The sequence below is a fragment of the Chenopodium album genome, chromosome 15 (assembly GCF_948465745.1).
Source record: "Chenopodium album chromosome 15, dcCheAlbu1.1, whole genome shotgun sequence".
In the NCBI taxonomy this organism is placed as follows: Eukaryota; Viridiplantae; Streptophyta; class Magnoliopsida; order Caryophyllales; family Amaranthaceae; genus Chenopodium; species Chenopodium album.
The window spans coordinates 3267299-3289833 of NC_137848.1; the positions used below are offsets into that span (position 1 = coordinate 3267299).

Below are 22535 nucleotides of genomic sequence, written 5' to 3' on the forward strand. Positions count from 1 at the left end.
CAAAATCGGATACCAGAGATTCCCCACCAAATTCGAATTTACCTTCTTCAGTTTTCTCTCTCTTCCCCACACAATCGAAATTGCGCACCCAACCCCAACCTCAACACAAAGAGGAGAGAGAAAACGCGCCCCCTTCTCCAAGTCACTGCTCATCTTCTCTATATTTTCTACGCAGTAATTTGTTGAACACCTCAATCGAAGAAGACGTTGTTCTGGAAGTGGGTTCGTCGGAGAACGGCGGAAGGACGGAGGAGAGAGATTGGTGTGCGGCGGAATCAGGGAGTTTGAGCTTGACTTCGAGCTTCATTATTAAGGGAAAGAGAGACCGATTCGTTGGGGTTTGGACTTTGGAGGAAGATCGATCCAAGTGTTGAAAAAATTTCCCTTTTTGTATTGGGAATTAAATTTGGTTTTAGGGGTTTTTGGTGGGGTTTTCTCCATCAATGGCTGGGAAGCTTACTATCCTCGTTGGTGCAGGTTTGGCCTTTTCCTCTCCTGTCCTTTCTCGATTTTCAATGTGTTATGTTTATATTATTTTAGGTTCAATTTAGTTGATAATTAGGGAGGTTTGTTTGGTTTTTGTTGTATTTGCATTTTGATTAAAGTTTGTGAAATGGGTATAGATTGAATTGTTTAATGGGTTAGTGAATTGGGTCATCAGACTTTTGTGGAATAGCTTGTGGACATTGTTGTTTTTGCCCAAAACTCAATTTTTTTTTTTTCATTAAGGGTAATTTTATGCTTGAATCATTCAATAATAGTTAAGTTATTAAGGATATGTTTGAGCTGATGGTTGTTCATGATATCCGAACTTGGTAGTAGTGTGGAACATAAGGTTGCTAGTTTCGGTTCTGCTACTGAAACCCAGAATGTTGATAAAAGGGTTTTTAAGGATCAGATCAACCCGAGTATTTTTGTTCTATGGAATTTTCCTTAACGAGTAGCTTTGTTGACTACTGAGAACCAGAATGTTGCTGGATGGAGTGCTTGCTGATGGTACGATATGATTCTCTTTTGTTTCGGCTGGTGAGTAATCAAGGATATTAGACAGGGAAGTTCTGTGTTTATATCCAGTACATAACCTTCTTCATCGTGGCAACCTCTTACTACATTAAGTTATTCAGATTCTTTGTTCTGTTTAGTGTTTACTATTTAGGTATGCACATGATATAAAGGCTGAAAGTGTGGTATGGAAAGGAATTGTGCCTCAGATTTGGGTGCCTTCCATAATGGTACATTCTAAGTGATGTAGTCCAAAGTAGTAAACAATTGGCAAAATTTTCTACTCCACAGTTTCCAACCTATACTTCCTGGCTTAGGGTGTGGCGTGGCGGGTGACAGCATAATGATGTATTTGGCTAGGAATATGTTTAATTTTGTCTTTTGGGTGCCTAGACACCAGAAGTTTGGAGTTTTGAATATCCATTTGGGATGCTGAAATCTAGAACCAGTGTCCATTTTAATTCTTCCTGATTTTTTTAATTTTTTTTTTCTAGCTGATGAAACCTCTTAGTGTAGGTTAAATCCACTAATTGAAAATTTCCGCTCTTTTGCACGCTGATTGCTGAGATATGACATATGAGTCTCTATTGTCATGGATGTGGTTTGTTAAATGTTACTACATATTATCTTTGTTGTTTGCTTCAAAAGACTTAATCATAACAAACGGAATGGATTTAGTGAAATTGTGTGTAACATTTGCTGTGAGAATTTCCCTCTTGACTGCATACAGTCATAGACAGCCGTAATGAAAGGCTTCATGAAAATTTGTTGGCTTCTGTTCCAAGATTATCCTCTATTTAAAGAATTTAAGGCTATGTCCCTCTAATATACTTATTCAACCATACTTATTATCTCTCATTTTAATTAGGTGCAATGTTTCTGCCCAATACGGGTTTGGATTCTTGGTTATCCTGCATACATGACTTAGGGTTCAAATTTGAATGACACGGGGCACAGTTATATTAGTTGTTTGATCTTTGGAGTGGGTAATGAATCTAATGATGACTTGTTGCTTGTAAAACAAGTAAAAGTCTTTGCAAACTAGTACATGAATTTTCTCTATAATTAAATTATTAATTGTCTACAACATGACAATGATCTAGAGACCACCATATCTTGCAGCATCGTGCTTGACCTTATTCTATTTTTGGGAATCCATACCTGGTACGTAGCTTTGATTTTGCTTTCCTGTGAGTGAAGAGAGCAGTTTGAGTATGCACTCAGTATTTCAGTAGAAGTCCTTCAGGGCTTTAGCAGATAATTTTAACTTTGTGTCGTCTTATTTACTGTATTAGGGTCAAGATTATAGTTTTGTAGACACGTAGGTTTTAGTTTTGTTATTAGGATGATAAATGGTTGAGGTGTTCTTGTATATATTATTTGTAAGGTTATACCTTGGCTGATCAGTTCTTTGAGGCATTTTATATTTTACAAGAGCGGTCACTCTATTAATTAGGGGTGTTGTACTTGGTAACTTCATTAGATCATGGGAGCTCATTGTGTTTCTACAATATAATACATAATACTTCTTATGTCCCTATTTAGTTGACTTATTATCCTTAGAGCCATCCCTATTCAGTTGACACAATTCTATTTTTTCCTAAAAAGGAATGGTCTCATCAATTTTATGTAGTATATTATTTTTCTCACATGTTATGGGCCCCACTTTTCTTTCCCCTACTTCTATAAAAAACATTTTAAAATCAACTTCCTCTCCCATCAACAAAAGTAATGGTTCTCACAATCCCCTTAACACATTAAAATGATTACTCTCTACCAAATTTCACATAATAAAATACTAGTCAATCTGTATGCCTATCCGTGCCAGTCAAACCTTGTCAGTTAAATAGGGACGTACACCATATCTGCATTATAAAACATTTATGTCCTTGTGGTGTGTTTGTTTAAACGTTCACTTTGTTATATGATATTTCCAAGTTCCTTTTTGTGAAACAAGTTGCATGCCTCTTCTCTATACTGAATACTTCTCATTCATCTGGCTCAAAGTCGTACCATTTTTTGGTATGTACTGGTATTGTTAAGGAAATATTTGTACATCTGGCTCAAAGTCAAACCAATTTTTTTTGTACATACTTGTATTATCAAGAAATTGTAAATGGTAAGTCAGTGCTCATTGCAAATACTGTAATTCCTGTGTCATATCACATATTTTGTGAGAAATTTCATGGGCTTAATAGCATTTTGTAATTTTTTTAACTCAAAATGGTTACATTAAGGCTCTTAAAATTGTGGTCTCTGCCCTTCTGAAATATGTTGGAAGTTGAACTGCTCATTATTTGCAAAACTGCTCATTATTTACAATTTTACCTTTTGTTTTGCAGGCATCTTGGGTTCAATTTTAGCCAAAGAGGGGCGCATGCCCAGCTTTTCTGATGTCATCTCAGGTGCCTGGAAGGTGTCTATCTTTATTCAGGCTTTTTGTTTTTAATTTTTTTTAAAATTTTTTAAAAATTCCAGTACTCTGCATATGCCCAAATAGCTGGTTAACCACTTCTGTATTTCTTCTTTATTTTATGTTATTGTGTTATGTTTATGTGTAGTTCTTCTGTTCCTGCTTTAAAGTTATAAGCTGTTCAGAATGGTCCACCTCACCTTTCCATAGCATTTTTGAATTATACATGTTCTGTTCTGTGACTTGTATCACAGGTTGCTTCAAAGCCATTAAAGCAAAGCAATTCTGCTTCCACAACATCCAAACCAAGAAATGATGCATTGGTGGCTGAGGTATTCACTTACAATAAAGTAGTTAATTTGCTCATTTCTTTTTATTAATGTTTATTTTTTCCTAATAACTATAAGAATATAGTTTCCTCATAGTGTATAAAGATAGAACTTAATATTGTTCAAAGTGGCAAAAACTAATCTGATAATAAGTAGGTTATGTAGAATCTAGGCAAGAAGTTGTTGATAAGGCATGCTCTTTTTTTTTGTAATTTTTTTTAAGAGCTTCTAACTTACTAACCATTTGCCTTCTGATCTTTCCATTATAAAAAATTAAATTATTGAAAACTCGCCTGATGGAAAGAATCTATTGGCTATGTATTTGAGATACACTGCCTTCTTTGCTAGATATTTTTGTATCTTAAATGCTACTTGGAAAAACTAGAAAGTCTTGTTTGATTTGTAGAACTTTGGTCTCTTCGACGTGTTCTATCTCTTTGACCCCTCATCTGCTCATTTTGTTCACTTATTAATTAATACTTTGTCTGATTTTTCACATGATTGTCCTGCCTTGTTGTTTTCTGGGGTGTATTTAACTGAAGAGTCTACACAATAGAATTTAGCTGTAAACATTAAATCAACTTAACTGAGCAACCAACTGTTGTATGTTACTTTTCTCATTTTAACAATCAGAGGTTATGTTACAAGGAAAATTTGTAATGTGTTTTAAAATGTTCATATCGTGGTTCCTTCAATTCAAATTATTCTGAGTGGTATTAACGATTTTTTTTTTTTTCTTTTCTTTCTTTCTTTTTTTTTTCCTTTTTCTGTTGTGCTTCCTTGCTATGTTTTAAATGATCCCACGCGTTCCTTTTTTGTTTTCGTTATATAGCATCTTATCTCCTTCTTTCCCTCCTGACCATTTGCTATGAATTAGTAATAGGGGGAGCCAAGGATGGCATTTTAATTCTATGAATTGCTGACAAGGGTGGAGGCATTTTAAGTAGTTATATCATGAGTTAGTGTCATGAATTATAAGCTATTTAGCTAGAAAGAGAGCTCTATACATAGAGCTAATGATAGAGTGGAGTCATGTTGAATATTGTGATGACTGATTAGTTTGTTGCTTTGGTAGAGTGCCAGTCTTCTTGAAAGATGGGTAATTAGCAGTAATATAGTCATATCTAGCTCGATCTTCACTATTATCCTTCTTCTTCCCTTAATACATCATTTTAATCCATGATCTTTCTTTCTTTTTATTATTGTTTTTTTTTTTTTTTTTTAATTTTTATAATGCTTGAATCTATATTAAATCATAATGCTATTTTTATTGTTAGGCGGTGTTTTATTTCTCTTTCGATATAATTAATGATCTTATGGTTTTCAACAGAAATATTTGGTTTTGAATTAATTGGAATTCTGGTCTGACTTTTTCAGGTCAATACTTTAAGGCAACAGCTGCAGCTCATTGCATCAAGTGGATCGACGACGATTGTGACTTCTAATGCAACAGGTAGCTTTTCTTTACCTTGTCGTTCAGACAAAACAAGTTGTTATTGCCTGCATAGCTAAATTATAGTAAATGACTGTTATATGGTATACCTTGCTAGAACTAATAGTATGGGGTGAGAAACTGAAACGAAAGGAATAAATCTTGAATTTCTGATTTCAATTGCCTCTGTGGACTGTGCTCTCAGTGAGATATCTTAACTACCTGAACAAATATAACCTGCTTGTTTGGTGTGGATGAGATAAACAGTTCGGAAACCAGGAAAAATTCTGATTGAAAATGGTTGCAGCAATGGCAATGTAATGGATCCGGTACAAGGAGCAACACTAGGAGACAAAATTAATTAAGGAAGCACTAGGGAGTGTGGCTTTATAGGACTGAATTCTGATACTCTTGAGCAGTGGACAAACATTATTTAGGTTATTTTTGTAGTTTTGCTTGATTATAAAAGGGAATTAGCATAGCAGTAGATAGGCATGAGAGTTGTATTGTGGAATGAAAGAGAATGGTAATCTCAAATTACTTTGAGAGTGATACCTTAAAGTTATCAAAGAGAGTAATAGCCTATGCTATTAACCTATCATTTGTAACCTCTTTTGCCATTAACGATCAAACAACAAGCTTTCATTTTTATTCATGTGCCTTGTTAAATCAGAAATACTTGGTCTGAAAATCAGTCTATTACAACTTGGTATGAGCGCAGTGGTTCTGGGATCTTCGGTGCTGGCAACCACCACCTCCGAATATAAAAAATTTAAAATGTAGTTGGCTAGGATAGATGCAGCAGAGGAAATGGATTCAAGAAAATTTCGAACACATTTTGCACCACAGGGAGCGAGGAATTTCGGATCTCAAGGAGGAGCAGAAATGCCGACAAGAGCTTCAAATATATGAGTTCAATGGAAGAAACTCAACTGATTGGATCATTGCAATGGAGTAATTTTTTCAATTTTTCCAGTTGAATGAAGAGGAGAACCACCCTGGACTGGTTGGCAATGCACGGCCATGGTTTGAATTGGAATGTCGGCAATAACAATTCTTCAGGTGGGAGGAATTGAAGGTTCAGGTGGTGCATCATTTTCATTCGACGGCATCACAATATGATCCTCGGTGTGGTCCCCTGTCCAGCAGCGAGGTTGTACATCAGAAAAGTCAAGTGGTGTTAGATCCTGTGGGGTGTGGTTTTGGCATTGGGGTGAGAACTTTCACAAGTTACTTCTCTGATGATTTTACAGATAAACCAACTGGAGTTTTCTTCGAGGCAGTCGCTGCACAGAGTGCTGGTTTCGGTGCAAGACAAGCTGGAGTCGCCGATGAGTCTGGTGATGGGGTTTGTAAATTTAGGGGTGTTCTCTGTACCGCACGTGGGAGTGTGACTGGTATATTCAACGGTGGTGGGTTAGGAAAAATTTTCGAGAGGGGCAGTGCCAGTGCCCAGTGGTAGTGGATCTGGCAGGGGTCCTGGATTCCTTGCCGGAAAATGTGAGCGTAGTTGTAAGACCACTGCGGTCTGAACAGAGGAGGTGGCTTCATAAAGGGTAGGTCTGGTGGTGGTCCGGGTGGCTGGTCTGCCAGAGAAAAAGGTGGTGAGTGACAAGCGGCGTTGGTTGTGGTGGTTTCGCTGGTATGATCAACTCTTCTCCCTCGATGGTGGTAGGATGGAATGGTGATTTTTCTAGTGGTTTTATTGGCGGTGGGGGCTTGGCCCCAGGTGGATTAGGAGGTGGACCGACCTCTGTTGCTTGTGGTGGAACTGATGTTGGACTTCTAGTGAAATTTATTTTCTGTTTAATGTTCACTTCTACCTGTTGGAAATGATAAAGTAGTATTTTTGGTCATCTTTTTTCTATTGGATGGAGCACTTTTTTTTATTTTATTTTTTTTAAAAAAAGAATTTTCCCAGATTCAGTTTATTGATGTCTGGTTGCTTTATCAAACATTTGACATGTCTCCTTTCCCCTTTTAAGCTATGGATATTTAGCAAATGCTGCCTTTTTTCCACATGTACTTGTTTCGTATCGGCTGATGGGATATTATTCTTTTATTTTATATAGGTGGCCGTAAATATGGTGTAATAATTGTGATTGTTGCTGTTGGCTATGGATATGTGTGGTGGAAGGTAAAGTTTTAATGTTAAGATGCCTAAGTTTATTAGTTTGCCCTACGTTTAACACTTCATAGCTTGATCGAGTTCCCTCCCTAACAGTAGCTAGTTGCAACAAAGCCTATGATCACAGTACTTGAGCATCTCTACCCACAATGCTATCTGTCTTTGGCTTGGATGAAACGTTTTATACCATTGATCTACTGTCTAAATATTTACAAATGCTCTATATTTTTGCCCCTTGCATATGCAGAGAAAGGTTGGGCTAATTTGTTCAGAAAGTAAATTATTATAATAAGTATATTGCAAAAGCTAACTTTGTTACTTTGCCGAAGCAAGTTATTAATATTCTATCTTGTTCTTGGCTTTAACACCTTGCATGATTCTCTGTATTTATAATCTGTGGTTTATTTTCTTGAGCAATTTTTTTTTGGTGAAGAGCCCACTAAAATTCCAAACTTTGTCCTTTTTTGGCTTTGTTCTTGTATTATTGGTTGTTGGTGAACAAGCTTATCTCAGGAATTCTTTGAACACTTGTCAATACTCAATATTGTAAATGAGACATCATTTAATAAATAAATAAACAAAAGTCAAGTGCCCTAACCACGTTGGGAACATTGCTTAGCACGTTCCTTGTGCTTCCAAAGGGTATGATGGTTGTTTTGCAAAAAATCCTAATCTTATGGCCATTTCATCTACGCCACTTTCCAAAGTCCTTTCTCTAAGCAATCTAGATTTGCTAACGTACCACGGCCATTGTTTTGTGGTAATAAACCATATGCAGGCACATCTTTCTATTTACTTATTTAGTGTTATTGTTGGCAGTAATTTTTTTTTATTTTTTTTATTTTTTTTATTTTTTATCCAAATGACGTCTGTCTACATAGAAAGATTTTATCCACATTTTATATATGTTATCTTATCTATGCTATACATGGTATTCCACTGTCTGTGGTGGTTGATGATTGATCGACAAAATATGTATTTGTCAAGTAGATGAAGGTATACTTTGTTTTAGGGACTAATATGATTTGTGAAAATTTTTAATTGCTTCTGTTCAGCCTTTATAATTTGATTATATGTGTCACCCTATATGCTACTGTGCTAGTCCAAATGTTTAATTGCTGATTCTGTTAACAATGAAGAAGTTAATAACTCAATGTTATTTTGTTATTGCACATTGATAGGGTTGGAAAATCCCTGACTTCATGTTTGCGACCAAACGTGGCTTATCAGATGCCTGCAATGCTGTTGCGAAGCAGCTTGATGAAGTTTTTCTTTCACTCAGGGCAAGTTCCTCACTTCCAGAGTTCCAGCAACTCACCTAATGTATTGGGTGTTTTCTTTTTTGTTATCTATTTTTATATTTTATTTGGCCATTTAGTTTCATGTTACGAGTTTGTGACTGTCGTTAAAGACCAGAACCTCCCCCCCCCCCCCCCCCCCCCAACAACACACACACACACAAAATGTCTTTTTAGGGACAGGATTTTTTAATGCTATGGGATTTTAATTGGGGATGGAGGGAGTAATTGGTCACTTGCGTTATGTGGTGCATTGTTACAAAGTTAAACAATAATTTTACCAGTATAAATATTATTTCAACAAACTACATTTCATAGCCATCTGTCGTGAATAGATTTCACTGCTACATTCTTTGGGCATGCTCTGTTAGAAGTTTCAATCGGGAAGTTCAAAAAAATGTGAGAGAGATACTGCTATCAATATTATGTTGAAGTGATAGCTAATTGATACTAATTGTTAAAAGTGACTGCTATCAATATTATGTTGAAGTGATAGCTAATTGATAGTAATTGTTCAAAGGGGTCAACAGGTCAAGGAAAAACAAAATGGAAGATAATTTGTATTGATTCTTTGATTTAGAATATAATTGTATGTGTATAGTTTGGAATATATACTATATTTGTTGGTCTTTTTGTGGGTATTATAGTAGTCGAGTTGATTTTAAAATATTAAATTTATAAATTATAACATATGGAAACTATTCTCTTTGCTAAATTAGGACAGGCTTTTTTTTCTTCTTCCATGTCTTTTTTCAAAAATATGAAATAATGATTGGATTTATATATTTTTGGTTGAGAGTTAAAGAAATTAGGATTTTATCTCAACTTCTCAAGTCATTTTTGTAAAACTTCAGGTTTAAGTATCATTTTGAGTATTATTTATGTTTAGATCTGACATTCATTCTCCATTGATGCAGACTACCAGAAATGAGATAGCTTCCAAACTTGACCAATCAAGTAATAAATTTGAAGAAATTATTGCATGTAGTAACTCTACGAAGGAGGAGGTATGGTTTCGAATCCCTCACACAGTGATATTTTTGCTTGTCTTTTGAGGAGTCTGAGAACCGTTGAATTGGTCCACAAAGCTTGGGAACCAGTAACTACACATTTCTTTTGATGGACAACATTAGACTATTGGGTGCCGACGCTGTTTCAGAATTATAATCATTTTGATGGGGATTTTATATATTCAAGTGAATATAACTTTGATGATATGGAGCATTATATATTAAAGGTCATTGGGCTGCCAATAGAAACTCTACAATGATCCTTTAACATAAAGCCCAATAATAACCCTGTCCATTTAAAAGTAAAAGGGTCAAGACCCTTTAATAAGTGACTTGCCCCTTTTACCATTGGACTACCCTGTCCAATAACCACCTCTATTTGTGACTCACATCCAAATTTTATTTTATTTTATTTATTTTTTATTTTTTTTTTGTGGGGCTTTGATACCTGATTTCTTTCTGTAAGATAAGCGCCACCCCCCCCCCCCCCAACCCCCCAAAAAAACAAAAAAAAAAGGCTAATAATAATTTTCTTACCTTGCAGCTTCCTTTACAAGTTTCTGTTTCCTTGATATCATCTTGTATGCTTCTCAGCTTTTAACTCAAATTCCATTACTTCATTATTCCCAGCTCTCTCTGCATGCTAGCCCATCACAATTAAATAATATACTTCTTTTGTATTTTTTCCCCCCTGCCTATAATGCTATTTTTCTGTGTTGAATACGATGCTTCTCTCTTCCAGCGGTCCAGCATACCCAACATGTTTCATTATAAGCATTCTATTTAGTGGCTTATAACTGGCAATATGAGAAAAGGTAGAGTTTTAACAGGTTAGAATTCAAGGCCTAAGATATTTAGCAATTTAATACCTATCTTTGTGTCTGCTATTCTCATCGTGTGCATGCTATTATTAAAGTTGCATGGCAGGTAGTAAGATGTCCTCTATGTGATTTGTGAGATGTTGGTGTGATATTTAGATTAATGCATATAATGTTGGTAAAAGAATAAAATATGTGTGGCATTGCTATTCTGCTCTCTAAGTATTGGCAGCAAATTTTGCTTTCATTTCAATTTTTATGAGATTCCGAATTCTCGTTGATCTTTTCAGGTAGCTGCAGTTAGTGGAGAGGTTTCCAACTTTGCTGCGGATCTCCAAGAAGTCAATGATACAATTCGAACTCTGGTAACACATGTTTACCTAGTGTTGTTTGTTGTTGATGATCAATAACTTACCAAATCTTTTCCCTGGCTGGGGTAATGCATTATCTGACCTTTTTTTTTTTGAATTTAGGAGACGAGAATGGGCAGGATTCAAGGAAAACAGGTTCAATTTTCTACATTTTTGAATATCTATGCAGAATAATATTACAGTACAAAATGAAAACATTATCTCATGCTAAAACTGTTGCCAAACTACTTTCAGGATGAGACGAAGGATGGAGTGGCAAAATTGTTACTTTCTACACTTGAAATGGAAAATATGTTTACAGATCTTATACAGGTATATTTTGGTTGTCTGCTTCCGGTGTTTATTAAATAATTGTCATATTTGCAAAATCATTATTTACATTCTCAAAGTTTGTGCTTGTGTTTATATGTTGTCTATTAGGCAGTCTTGGGCTATATATCTGAATGTTCATAATTGATATTATATTAGTCAGTAGTCTTTTCTTGTTGTGTATTATTTCTGCTCTCTAAACTTTAGCTCGTGTGTTCTTTCACTTTTCCTTCATTTTGAGCATGTTACATTACGTCTCTCTCTCCCTCTCTCTTAATTTTGATGCATGAAGAACTCTCTTGATTTCCATTTTGGTAATTTTTTTTGTGGATTGAACTGTTTCCAAATTTGTAGGATTCTCCTTCTGCTGCTTCTAGGCCTGCTATTGAACATCAAGTTGCAACACCTTCAAGGGTAAATGTTATGCTTTATGCTGTGAACTACAACCACATGATAGCTATGCTACTTTGCAAAGCCTGGATAATGAAGCATTTTTTATGCATGTTTTTTTCTGTTAAAAGGCCAATTTGGCATTCAAGTCGTCATTGATCATATTAATTAAGGATGCATGGTCACTGCCAGATGGGTGAGGAATATAGTTGGGTTTATATGTTCAGTGATTGCTGTTAATGAGGTTCTTGAGAATTCTTGGGTATTTTATATTTTTTTTAAAAAAACATCTGCCATCTACTCTGGAAGTTTGTTTTGGTTGACAAGATCATCTCTGTTAACGAGTTCAGACTTCTATTCTACTACTATTTTGAAACAGCTCCCTAGTTTTCTTGTTTGAATTGTGATGTTATTAGGTGTTTCTGAGTTAGGATTTTGGAAGATGTTGAATCATGGCGGTCTTTCATTGAAAATTTGGTTTCCAGTGTTTAAAATTTTGAAGCATGTTTACTGAATTTATTTATACAATGCTGAATTGAAAATGGGCAATCCATTATTTGATCCTTAGCTACTGCTGTGTAAGTTCTGTGGTATACTCTCAATTTCTTGTTGACTCTGTAATCTTGCAGTCTGTGTCCCTGCCTCTTACCTTGGAGCCTTCCTCTCCTTCAACTTCTCGTGGATCTAATGAGGTGTGCTCTTATCTCCTACTTAATTCTGATGGATACACAACTTCCCAAATTTTTTGCCTTTCCCATGTTGATTTATTTTACTTTTGGTGTTTATTATGTCTGTGTTTGTAAATGTATTGGTTGTTTGGCACACTAAATTTGATCTCAGTAATTTTCATACTGCTAATGGATCCCGTAAGGTTTGTAATATGTGCTCATCACATGCTGGCTTTTTAATTTAATACTTTGTGAATTTAGAGTCATTTTTACAAGGCTCTTCAAAATCAATAGTCATCAAGGCCATTAGTCTTTATTTGATCTAGTTAGTTCAGTGGCACTTCTGAGTGCAACCAATGCTATGATGCCTGAGAGAATGCTATAACAAACATTTAAATTGAATAGAGGGTGAAAAAAAAAAAAAAAAAAAGCTTCCAGTGCTGTTTTTTCTTCCTTGTTTCCAATGATTGTGAGACCACAGCATATAGGACCCAATGGATTAACATCCAGTGATGTCTTTTCTTAAGATTATGTTGGCTACAATTCTTGGGAATAACATGCCAAGCACAAAGGTGTTTGCTAGTGAGATTTTACACGTCTATTGAATAATATGTTTTTTGCTGATACATCTTCTCTATTCCAGGCTAATGGAGACCCAAGTAATGCCTCCTCAACCTCAGGCTTGACGGTAAGCTATTCGTTTTCATTTTCACTTCCATTGTTATTTCATGCTTTCAACCAGAACCAACATAGCCAACCTTTCAGGAGTATCAAAAGAATTCAGGAGCAGTAAAGAACAATGTCAGTCCTAGGGTTTCCCCCAGGTGCAATGTAACAGAAATCACAGAAAAGCCTCCCAGTCCTGAGTTGCCTGCGACACAGCCCAATGTCAAAAGTGCTGGCTTGCTTTCTAGAACAATTAGTGCAACAAGAAATTTCAGATTCATGTAGATTGGTATACTTGCTTAATTTAAGTACCAAAAGATTATACAAGATATAGCTCCCTTTGTAAGCTGTCAAGAAAGGTTTTTTGAATTTAACATCATATCAATGGCCAAATTCCTTATTGGCAAGGAATGGCCGGTAAGATATATGAAGGTCTTTCTGGTTGCTAAATTTTGTAGAGAAGCAGACGAGTTTAGATATAGGATCATTCTTGTTCATGTACAAGTGCATTATTGAATGTTTGGAGACCTCAAGTCCTCATGGGAACTATATCATAATAAAGACTTGAGTATTTCTCTCATGTGTTTCACCCCTCCCTTGGAGTTAAGCAATTTCTGTCTTTGTGTGAGGGATTTTGATTTGAAACCTCTCGCGGGCAGCTGCCCAGCTGCTGCGCCATATCTGCTGCGGAGTAGTATCTCTGCTGGGAATTTGATGATACCTTTTTTCTTCTGCTTGTACTCTTATAAACTCTTATTAAGACTCTTTGTTTTAATGTGTACTTCAAGAGTACGGAGTAATAATTTTTGCTTATAATCTATCTATATATAGTATGAACTAATTCACCAAATATATTATATATGCTACTTCGTATATAGAAAGTATTTGTTAAATATGTAAATATTTTGTATATATTATTCTCTAGGCCTGACTATATAGAAAGTATTTGTTTAATATTTTGTAAATATTAGCCAGTTATATACAATGTACAAGCCTAATGTACATATTATTCTCTAGCCGTGACTGGAGAATAATATATTCGGAGTACAAAATATTTACATATTTAACAGTATTAACTATTTAATAGGGGTATATCGAAATAAGGGTGAAAAGGAGCGCGATTTAGGTGGTAAAATATATAAGTTAAACTAAAAGAAAAAAAAAAAAAAAAAAAAACAAACAAAACTAATCAATAACATAATAATGACACCATGAATGACACGTGTCAATTCCTGGTGTAGTTTTTTTCCTCCAAAAAAACTCTTCCTTTTTTTGCTAAAATCTTTTTTGAGAAGTTTGGTATAATGACTATTATAATATTATTTCAAATATTTTACATGTATCTTTTATAGTAAAATATATTCCTTTTAGTTATTACTCTATTTTCCATAAATATTACTCTGTATGACAAATCTTTAATACATCACAATTTTATTTTTTTCATTCAATTGATTAATATAATTTAAAATGATGAATCTAATAAATAATACTTCCTCCGTTTTTTAAATATTGCACTACTTACCTTCTAAGGAAATAACACAAATATTGCACCATTTCTATTTTAGGAAAAGAAATATTTGTGTTCATACTACAAATACCAAATATACCCTTACTTTTTCACACTTGATTTTTTAGTTTATGTATACCATCACATGGACAATCTTGTATTTTTATCTTTCTCTCTCATCCTTTTTTCCACTACCAAAAATCTTGTGCTAAACTCCTATGGTGCAATAAAAAATAACGGAGGAAGTAGATTTTTTTAATTATTATTAAATGGGATTTTGAGTTTTTTTTTTTATTGTTTTTTTAGTACTTTAATTGGTTTCTCGCCTAATTCTAATACGAATAGCCTAATAAAAATATGAAGAGAGTTTAATCATGTAAGATAATTTGATTAAATTCTTTGTATTTGTATCTCCAATACTTCATATAGTATCATAACTTAGGGAAAAAATTGACTAAATATCAAAACGGGATTATTATTCCTGCCCATTAAGTGTAATACACAATTTTAAATACTTATTTGATTAATAAAAAAGAAAATTTTATACTAATTTATCATTGAATTTTTAAACCATGTAGATGTAGTTTTAATATACACATTTGTCTAATTGACCCTTTCGTTATATTTCATGTTTCATTTCATTATATACGCAAAATAAGAAGATAATAAATATGTTATAGATGTATTTTATCTATGCTATTTTTTAATACAATTTTTTCTTCTTTTATTGATTAAATTTAGTGAAATATCCGTGCATGGCACGGGACCTAATCTAGTTTAAACTAACATTCATGCCAAAGTTTCAATTAAATTGTTTTAAGGTTTGTTCTCTTCAGCTTAATTTCAATTCAGTTCAGTTCAATTCAATTTACATTCTAATTTTCTTCTCTCATAAAATATTCATTTCAATTCAATTTAGTTCAGTTCAGCTCCAATTAATTTAGTCCAGTTCAGCTCAGCTTCATAAATGAGAACAGGCCCTTAAACCCATTAGTTTAAACCAACAATCAAATGTTAAATGAACACAATGAATATATTTGGGTAATAGTTTCTTTAACGACATGAATTTAGATATTAATTACATCATGGATTGGTCATTGTAATTTTGTATTTATGACATTTATAAAAGAACGGTATAACTAATTATTTAATCACGGATAGGTAATTTTTGTATTTTTTTTTTTATTTTATGAAAGGATGGTGTAATGCCTAGTTTTTACTTTCTATGTGAAGCCTTCTACATTTAACATTTTTAATGAATTAGCTTAAATAATTAGCTTAAAATGACATTCATGTATAAAATTTGGATCAAAAACATTCATGTACTAAATTCATTTAGCTTAAACTAACATTCAAGCAAAAGTTTCAATTAATATGTTAAATACCTCTTAATTTGAATCAACAATCAATAAACCTTTTACTACGTATGTTAAACATAATGAACTTTTTATAATGGGTATACTAATTTGTTAAGTCGGTATAAATATAGATACCTATTATAAAACATAAATAAATTGGTGTCACTAATGCTTAGTTATTATTTTTTTTCAACAAAAAAAAAAACTCTTATAAAGCCCAGTACTCGTAGCAATTTTATTTTTAATGAATTAATATAATTTATATGAATTAGTATATGTTCATTAAACAATTTTGAAAACAATGATGGCTCATTTATTAGAATTTTTTGCCTAGCCTAATTTGTTAATCGAAAATCTCAACTCATTTTGGACATTCACACCTATATTGTACAAGAAAAGTTAAATAAAACCATCCAATTATTTAAATAAAACATCGCCATGTCAAATAAAAGTTTTATTTCTCTTATTCCAAAGGTTAAAAGTCCAAATAAGGCAAGTCAATACCGCCCTATTAGTCTTTGTACGTACAACCCTTTATAAAGGCATCTCCAAAATCTTTGTAAACCGTCTAAAACCGTTCTTGAAGCAAAATATAGGTCCTTATCAAGATGCTTTTGCCCTCGATACTTCTATCCAAGATAACATCCTTTTGGTTCAAGAAGTGTTGAATATCTTTGATAAATCGAAACAAATCGGGATGGTTAGCTCTAAAGTTAGATGTGGAAAAGCTTATGACAGAGTTAAATGGGATTTTTTATGGGCAACTCTTTTTGCTTTTGGTTTTAATGACATGTGGGTTAGCTGGATTAAAGCTTGTGTTACCACAATATCTTATTCTCCAGTGGTCAATCGAAATTCGTCTAATACGATTATTCCTTCTAGAGGACTTCGTCAAGGTGATCCTTTATCCCCAGTTTTATTTGTTATTTGTATGTAAGTTCTTTCAAAGAAACTTCTTTTGGATTCTATGAATAGAAAGAATGGTATAGGAATTAAATTAGCTCCATCTGCTCTAATTATTCCTTGCCTTCTTTTTGTTGATGATAATTTGCTATTTTGTAAAGCTACTTCGGCATCCTGCACCCATATTCGAAATTTTTTAGGGGAATTTTCTGCCATCTCGGGTCACTTGATAAATTTTCACAAGTCTTCTATTGTCTTCTCAAAAATGGTCCCTTCTTCTAGAAAGAGGAATTTAGCTGGTTATTTTAATATGACTCCTAAGTCTTTCTGTAACACCCCCAAATCTCCCTCTACGTAAATACTATATTTATACGTATACAAATACCGTAGAGATAGACTTGGGCATATTACCGCCACGTGAAAACGTAAGGCTTAATTAATTACTCAAATTGCAGCGAAAAAATAACTAACTTTTATTAATAATAGGAGTAACCATAATAACTGTTTCAAAATAAACTAATAAAAACTTGTCCATAAATAAAATTAATTCCTAACTATGTGATCCCAATCCCGACTCTAGTATGCGCACGAACAACTTCACACCTGAAATCAAGACTGCTTACCAAAATGGTAAACAGGGCGAACCAAAACAAAAAGGAAAACAGATTAGCAAAAACGCTAAGTACGTGTAAGTGCAAGGCATGTAAATACTTTTATTAGACAAACATACTTTTGAAATAACCCATTAAATTTAATTGTCACAAGTCAATTTCCAAAATTAAACTTTCCAAAAATAATTAAACCTTCCAAGGGTAGTAATATTCATCAATAAAAGCTTTCCAAACCAATAGATTTTCAATTTATAAACTTCTCAATTTTTGATATATTCCTAAACCAATTTTCCTCACCTAAGTGTGCACACCCCCCAAGCAAGTTATACTATACTCGAGGAAAGACCAGATCATACAAAGCTCATGGTCTTACTTAACCAGTCCCGGGTAGAGGGACAATTAAAATACCAAATACTCAGGCCCATAATGAGCTGCAAATTAATTGAATCAAGTAATTTATAAATCAACAACTTTTATTAAATCGATCAACACTTTTAAAGATTAAACCGTTAAATCGTGAAATTATATATTTCAACTTATTATGAAAATAGTTAACTTAAAAATTCATACGTTTACTCAAACAATCATCCAAACAAACATTTACCAAAACACGCATTGCATCAAGGGCCTAGCCACCTATACGTACCTTGATCACGAGAACAATTAAGGTACGATCACTAAACTTGACCACGATCGAGGGACTCCTCCTACACAATTAAAATAACCTTAATTAATATAAGGTTAACAAAATTAACACAAAACTATAAATAATACTCCACTAGTGCATGAACTACCAAACTATTAACTTATAAACCAATCCTTTAAAATGATGATTCTTAGTACGTATAATTTGTACATTAAAACTATAACATTAATAAAAGTATAATAGTATTATCTTTAGGGTAGTAGTAAAAAAAATAAATAATAGTAGTATTATGGATACATAAAAAAAATCAAGTTACAATAAGTAGAAGGGTGCGTAGCACCTTAGCTTGCGGCAACGATATTAATATGGGTCAGCACAAGTTGTTGACGAGAGAAGGGTAGTGTATGGTTGGGAGAAATGGTGGTTTGGTTGAGCACAAGAAAGGAATAGAGGAGGGCTTGAGATTGAGAGTAGAGAAAAGAGTTTTCTGATTTTTGGTGTGAGGAATTTGTGAAGTGTTGAGGGTCTATTTATAGTGTTTAAGGGGTAGTAAGATAGAGTTAAAGGAGGGTTGAGATTAGCATGGGAACATGATAAATGTAAGTTTGTTAAATGAATATGAGTGAAATTTAGTCTAGGTTAATTCATGTGGGAAAATACAATGGAAATGATTAGGGATGGAAGTAGGATAGATGCTAATATGGTTAAGATAAATTAACAGAAATTAAGGGATTTAAGTTAAAATAGGATAATGATAACAATGGCTTCATAACTACTCAAAACTCACGGCCCTTTCAATTCATTTTTTTTTTCTAAATAAAAAACGAAAATCATTCTTAAATAAATAAAATAATTAGATTTGATAATTAAATCAAGTTAAAATATATAGATAATATCAAAACTAAGATTTGTTGTAATTCATGAGATAATAATTAAGCTAAAGTTGTTGAGTATTATTAAGATAAAATCCGGAAAATAAAATTAAAAACGGAATATAACGGTAATTAATAAAGTATGGACCGACCAAGATCATAATTTAGAAATATTTAATTATTTCAATTAATTAAAGAAATTACTAATTAAGAAAATATTTCCAAAAATTAGGGGTATTACACTTTCTTAGGCAAATATTTGGGAGTTTTATTTAACTCTCGATCTTTTTCAAAACACAATTTTCAACATCTGGTAATCTAAGCTGAACAAAAATTGAACAGTTGGTCTTCAAGCACAGTGTATAAAGCTGTAAGACCGTCCTTATCTATAGTAATTTGGAGGCGCTACCTTCTTTTGTTATGTCCACAGCTTGCTTATCGAAACCTATTACTAATTCTCTTGATCAAATTAATAGAAAGTTTTTCCGGAAACAATTGCCAAACAAATCAGCTATACCTATGATCTCATGGGATAAAATCTGTCAACCTAAAGATTATGGTGGCTTAGGCCTTCGTAAAACCGAGGCGGTTAACTCCGCCTTTTTAGCTAACTAGGTTGGAAAATAATCTCTAACAACCCAAATAATCTTTGGGTTTGTTCTATCACTGCTAAATATCTAGCTCACAAATCCTTTTTTGAATATAGTCCTCAACCAAAGGACTCTTGGATTTGGAAAAAGATTCTTCAAATTCGCCCCTTCCTACTTAGTGGCCTTCGATGGAAAATTGGTAATGGTACTAGTGTTCTATTCTGGCTTGATAATTGGTGCTCTTCTGAAAATACAATTACTATGCTTAATTTAGATTTTTCGAATATTTAGAACCTAGATCATAATGTTGATCATTTCATTCTAGACAATAATGAATGGGATGTTTCTACTCTGTGTCTTTATGTCCCGTCTAATATTGTCCATCTTATTAAAGGAATCCCACTTCCCTCTTCAGTTATTCAAGATGAGCCTTGCCGGAGTTTCTCTAACAGTGGTGATTTTACTGTCAAATCAGCTACTTGGCTTGCTCATAATATCTCTTCTCATACTAATTGGGAATTTTCTTGGATTTGGAAACTTGATATATCTCCAAAATTGAAAATTTTTGTTTGGCAACTTCTTCATAATGCTCTACCTACTACGGCTAATCTTACTCATCGTCAGTTGATATTCCTTCTATGTGCCCCTTTTGTAATTGTCATGATGAAACTCAAGATCATCTTTTTCTATCTTATTCCTACACTTCTGAATTTTGGCATGCTGATGCTACTATTCGTTGGATTGGTCGGTCCCTTTAACTACTGATATTTATTTAATTTTTAAAGTTTAAAGGGTAATTTCTCTACGTTTCTAAAAAAGGTTATAACTTCTTTATGGAGTATCTGGAAAACTAGGAATTTAGTGATTATTTTTTATGAAATTGCTTTTTCTCGTATGACAATTTTTTCTCGTGCCCAAAAAATTTATCATGAATGGCATTTTCGTTCTTGTCTCGACTCTATTGGATACTCTTGCTCTCGCTCTTCCTTCTCATCCTACCCCAAGGAGTATTCTTGTCTCTTGGTCGCCCCCTCCCCTTGGTGTTATTAAAATAAATTTTGATGGTTTTGTTCGAGATGGTTCAGGGGTTGTAGGCATTGTTCTAAGATATCATTTAAGAAATAATGTTTGTAGTTGTTCTTTTAATATTAGTATGAGTACTCCTCTTATTGCAAAAGCTACGACCCTTCGTAATGGTCTACTTTTGGCGAAGGCTCATAATATTTCAAAAGTATTTATTGAAGGGGATAATTTGCTTATTATTAATATTTTGCAGGGAAGGCTCAGTGCCCGTGGAAAATTCAGGTATTAATGGAGGACGTTAAGGAGCTAAGTCGAAATTTCACCTATGTTGATTCGCGCCACATTTATAAAGAGGATAATAGAGCAGCAGACTATGTTGCTTCAGTGGGCCATTTTATGCAAGCTCACTAAGATATCGCTCTCTTTATAGATAGTAAACTAGTCTTAAACCCGTGTGATGCACGATTGTTTAATGTATTATAATAATTGTTTTTGTATTGTATTTTTTTCTTATATTAATTATTTCAATTTCATATAAGAATAGTACTCTATATATTAAGTGCATTACTAAAAAAGAATTTTAAAAGTAAAACAGAATAGAAAGTCGATCAAAATTTTACAAAAATTAAAAATTTTAAACGTACGTCATATTGTGAAAACTGCATCTTCTAGCCGTTTAGTCGAACTTGCAAATTTTTTTTTTCAAAATTAATATTCTTTCACTTTCTCTTATTATTAATATTCTATAATAAGCATTGCACATATGTAAGGTTTCTTTAACTTTCTTTTTCTCCTGTCATATGCAATATTGTAAGGATGAATAAGTTTTGAGACTATACCATTCTTTTGCCATATATATACAGTATCAACCATGCAAAAAAAACAAAAAATAATGTATTCCTTGTACAATATACATAATAAGAGGGCTACAAATTAAATTTTCCAAGTTATTAAAATTGTATTATACTCCAAATTGAAGAAACGGGTTCACCTAAACATAATTTGAAGCCCGCTTTAATCTTCACTTTCATTGTTGACCCACTATCACCTTCATGCAAATTTAAAATAACAATTTTGTTAAATTTGGAAAACAAATTGATCATACATAATAACATAAATGAAACTTAAAATATGAATACATATATATATAATGGAATGAAAAATAGAAAGGAACTTACTATTTTCAATAGGGTGGGTCTATGAGCAAATGACTTTTTTGTATACAAAACATAATCTTTCTTTTTTTTTTAAAAAAAAAAAAACTAATTTTGGGTTTAGCATCCCTGTATTTATATTTTTAAAACAAACTGAAGTGACATTTTTGTAAGTTTGTGAATACTTTTTTCACTCAATTCTTTTTTTTTTTTGTTTTTTTTTTTATATAAATAACGGTTTAACTTTTTTTTATTTTTTCTTTTTTTTTTATTTTTTTTTACAAAAAAAATTCCATCAAACATTGCTTCTATCCTATTTTTCTTTTTCCCTAAAAAAAAATAATAAAATAAAAAAGATGATATGGCACTCTAGATTTTCTTTAAGTTTTCTTGTATTAAATAATACTAGATGAAGCCCGTACGATGCACGGTTTGTTTGAATTTTTAAAAATATTTTTTTTTGTATTTATGTGCTATAATTTGTTACATATTTAGATAAAATTCCTAATATCAAAAGATAATATTTTATATTTAATTAATTTAAACTTAAAATTATCATACGCCAATTTTGCTTGCGTGACATTTGAATTAATTAATTCTAAAAGAAATTAATAATCTCTTATTTAATTGGCTACAACTAAAATTTATAATCTTACATTGCGCTATGAAAATTAAATCCTACGTGGCTCTTTTAAACATCGGGAATAATATTGAGATTTTTTTTTTTGTTAAATAATTTTTTTAATCAAGAAAAATTTGAAAAAAGTTAGTTTTGTTTTGTAAAGGCATGATAAAGTTTTTTTTTTGTAAAGGCATGATCAATTCTTTTTTTTCGAAAAGGCATTACCAATTTTCATATATAAAGTTAGTTTGAAAAATAATGTATTTGTAAAGGCATGAGATTTCTTTTTTTAAATTTTTTTAATCGAGAAAAACAAGAAGAGGACACGTGTCTTTCCAACTTCTTGTTTTAAAATAATAGTATAGATTTTCTTTTTTTTATTTATTCTGATAAGTTAGGGTATAGTTTTAAGAGA

The 22535-nt window shown here is 32.8% G+C and overlaps 1 protein-coding gene across 1 annotated transcript; it reads left to right on the forward strand.

Annotated features, from left to right (window-relative positions):
• Nucleotides 1-13621, forward strand: LOC145582697 (uncharacterized). Its single transcript, XM_081639696.1, has 14 exons — nt 1-477; nt 3345-3418; nt 3670-3747; nt 5122-5197; nt 7249-7313; nt 8486-8587; nt 9520-9609; nt 10721-10795; nt 10904-10936; nt 11036-11113; nt 11465-11524; nt 12130-12192; nt 12812-12856; nt 12934-13621. The coding sequence occupies exons 1-14, from the start codon at nt 444-446 to the stop codon at nt 13117-13119; spliced, it is 1059 nt and encodes a 352-aa protein (XP_081495822.1). The 5' UTR covers nt 1-443; the 3' UTR covers nt 13120-13621.
• Nucleotides 13622-22535: the final 8914 nt, after the last annotated feature.

Coding starts and splice junctions, on each gene's coding strand:
- LOC145582697 (XM_081639696.1), top strand. CDS start 444: ATGGCTGGGAAGCTTACTATCCTCGTTGGTGCAG. Junction 3,748..5,121: donor ATGATGCATTGGTGGCTGAG/GTATTCACTTAC, acceptor TGACTTTTTCAG/GTCAATACTTTAAGGCAACA. Junction 12,857..12,933: donor CCTCAACCTCAGGCTTGACG/GTAAGCTATTCG, acceptor CCAACCTTTCAG/GAGTATCAAAAGAATTCAGG.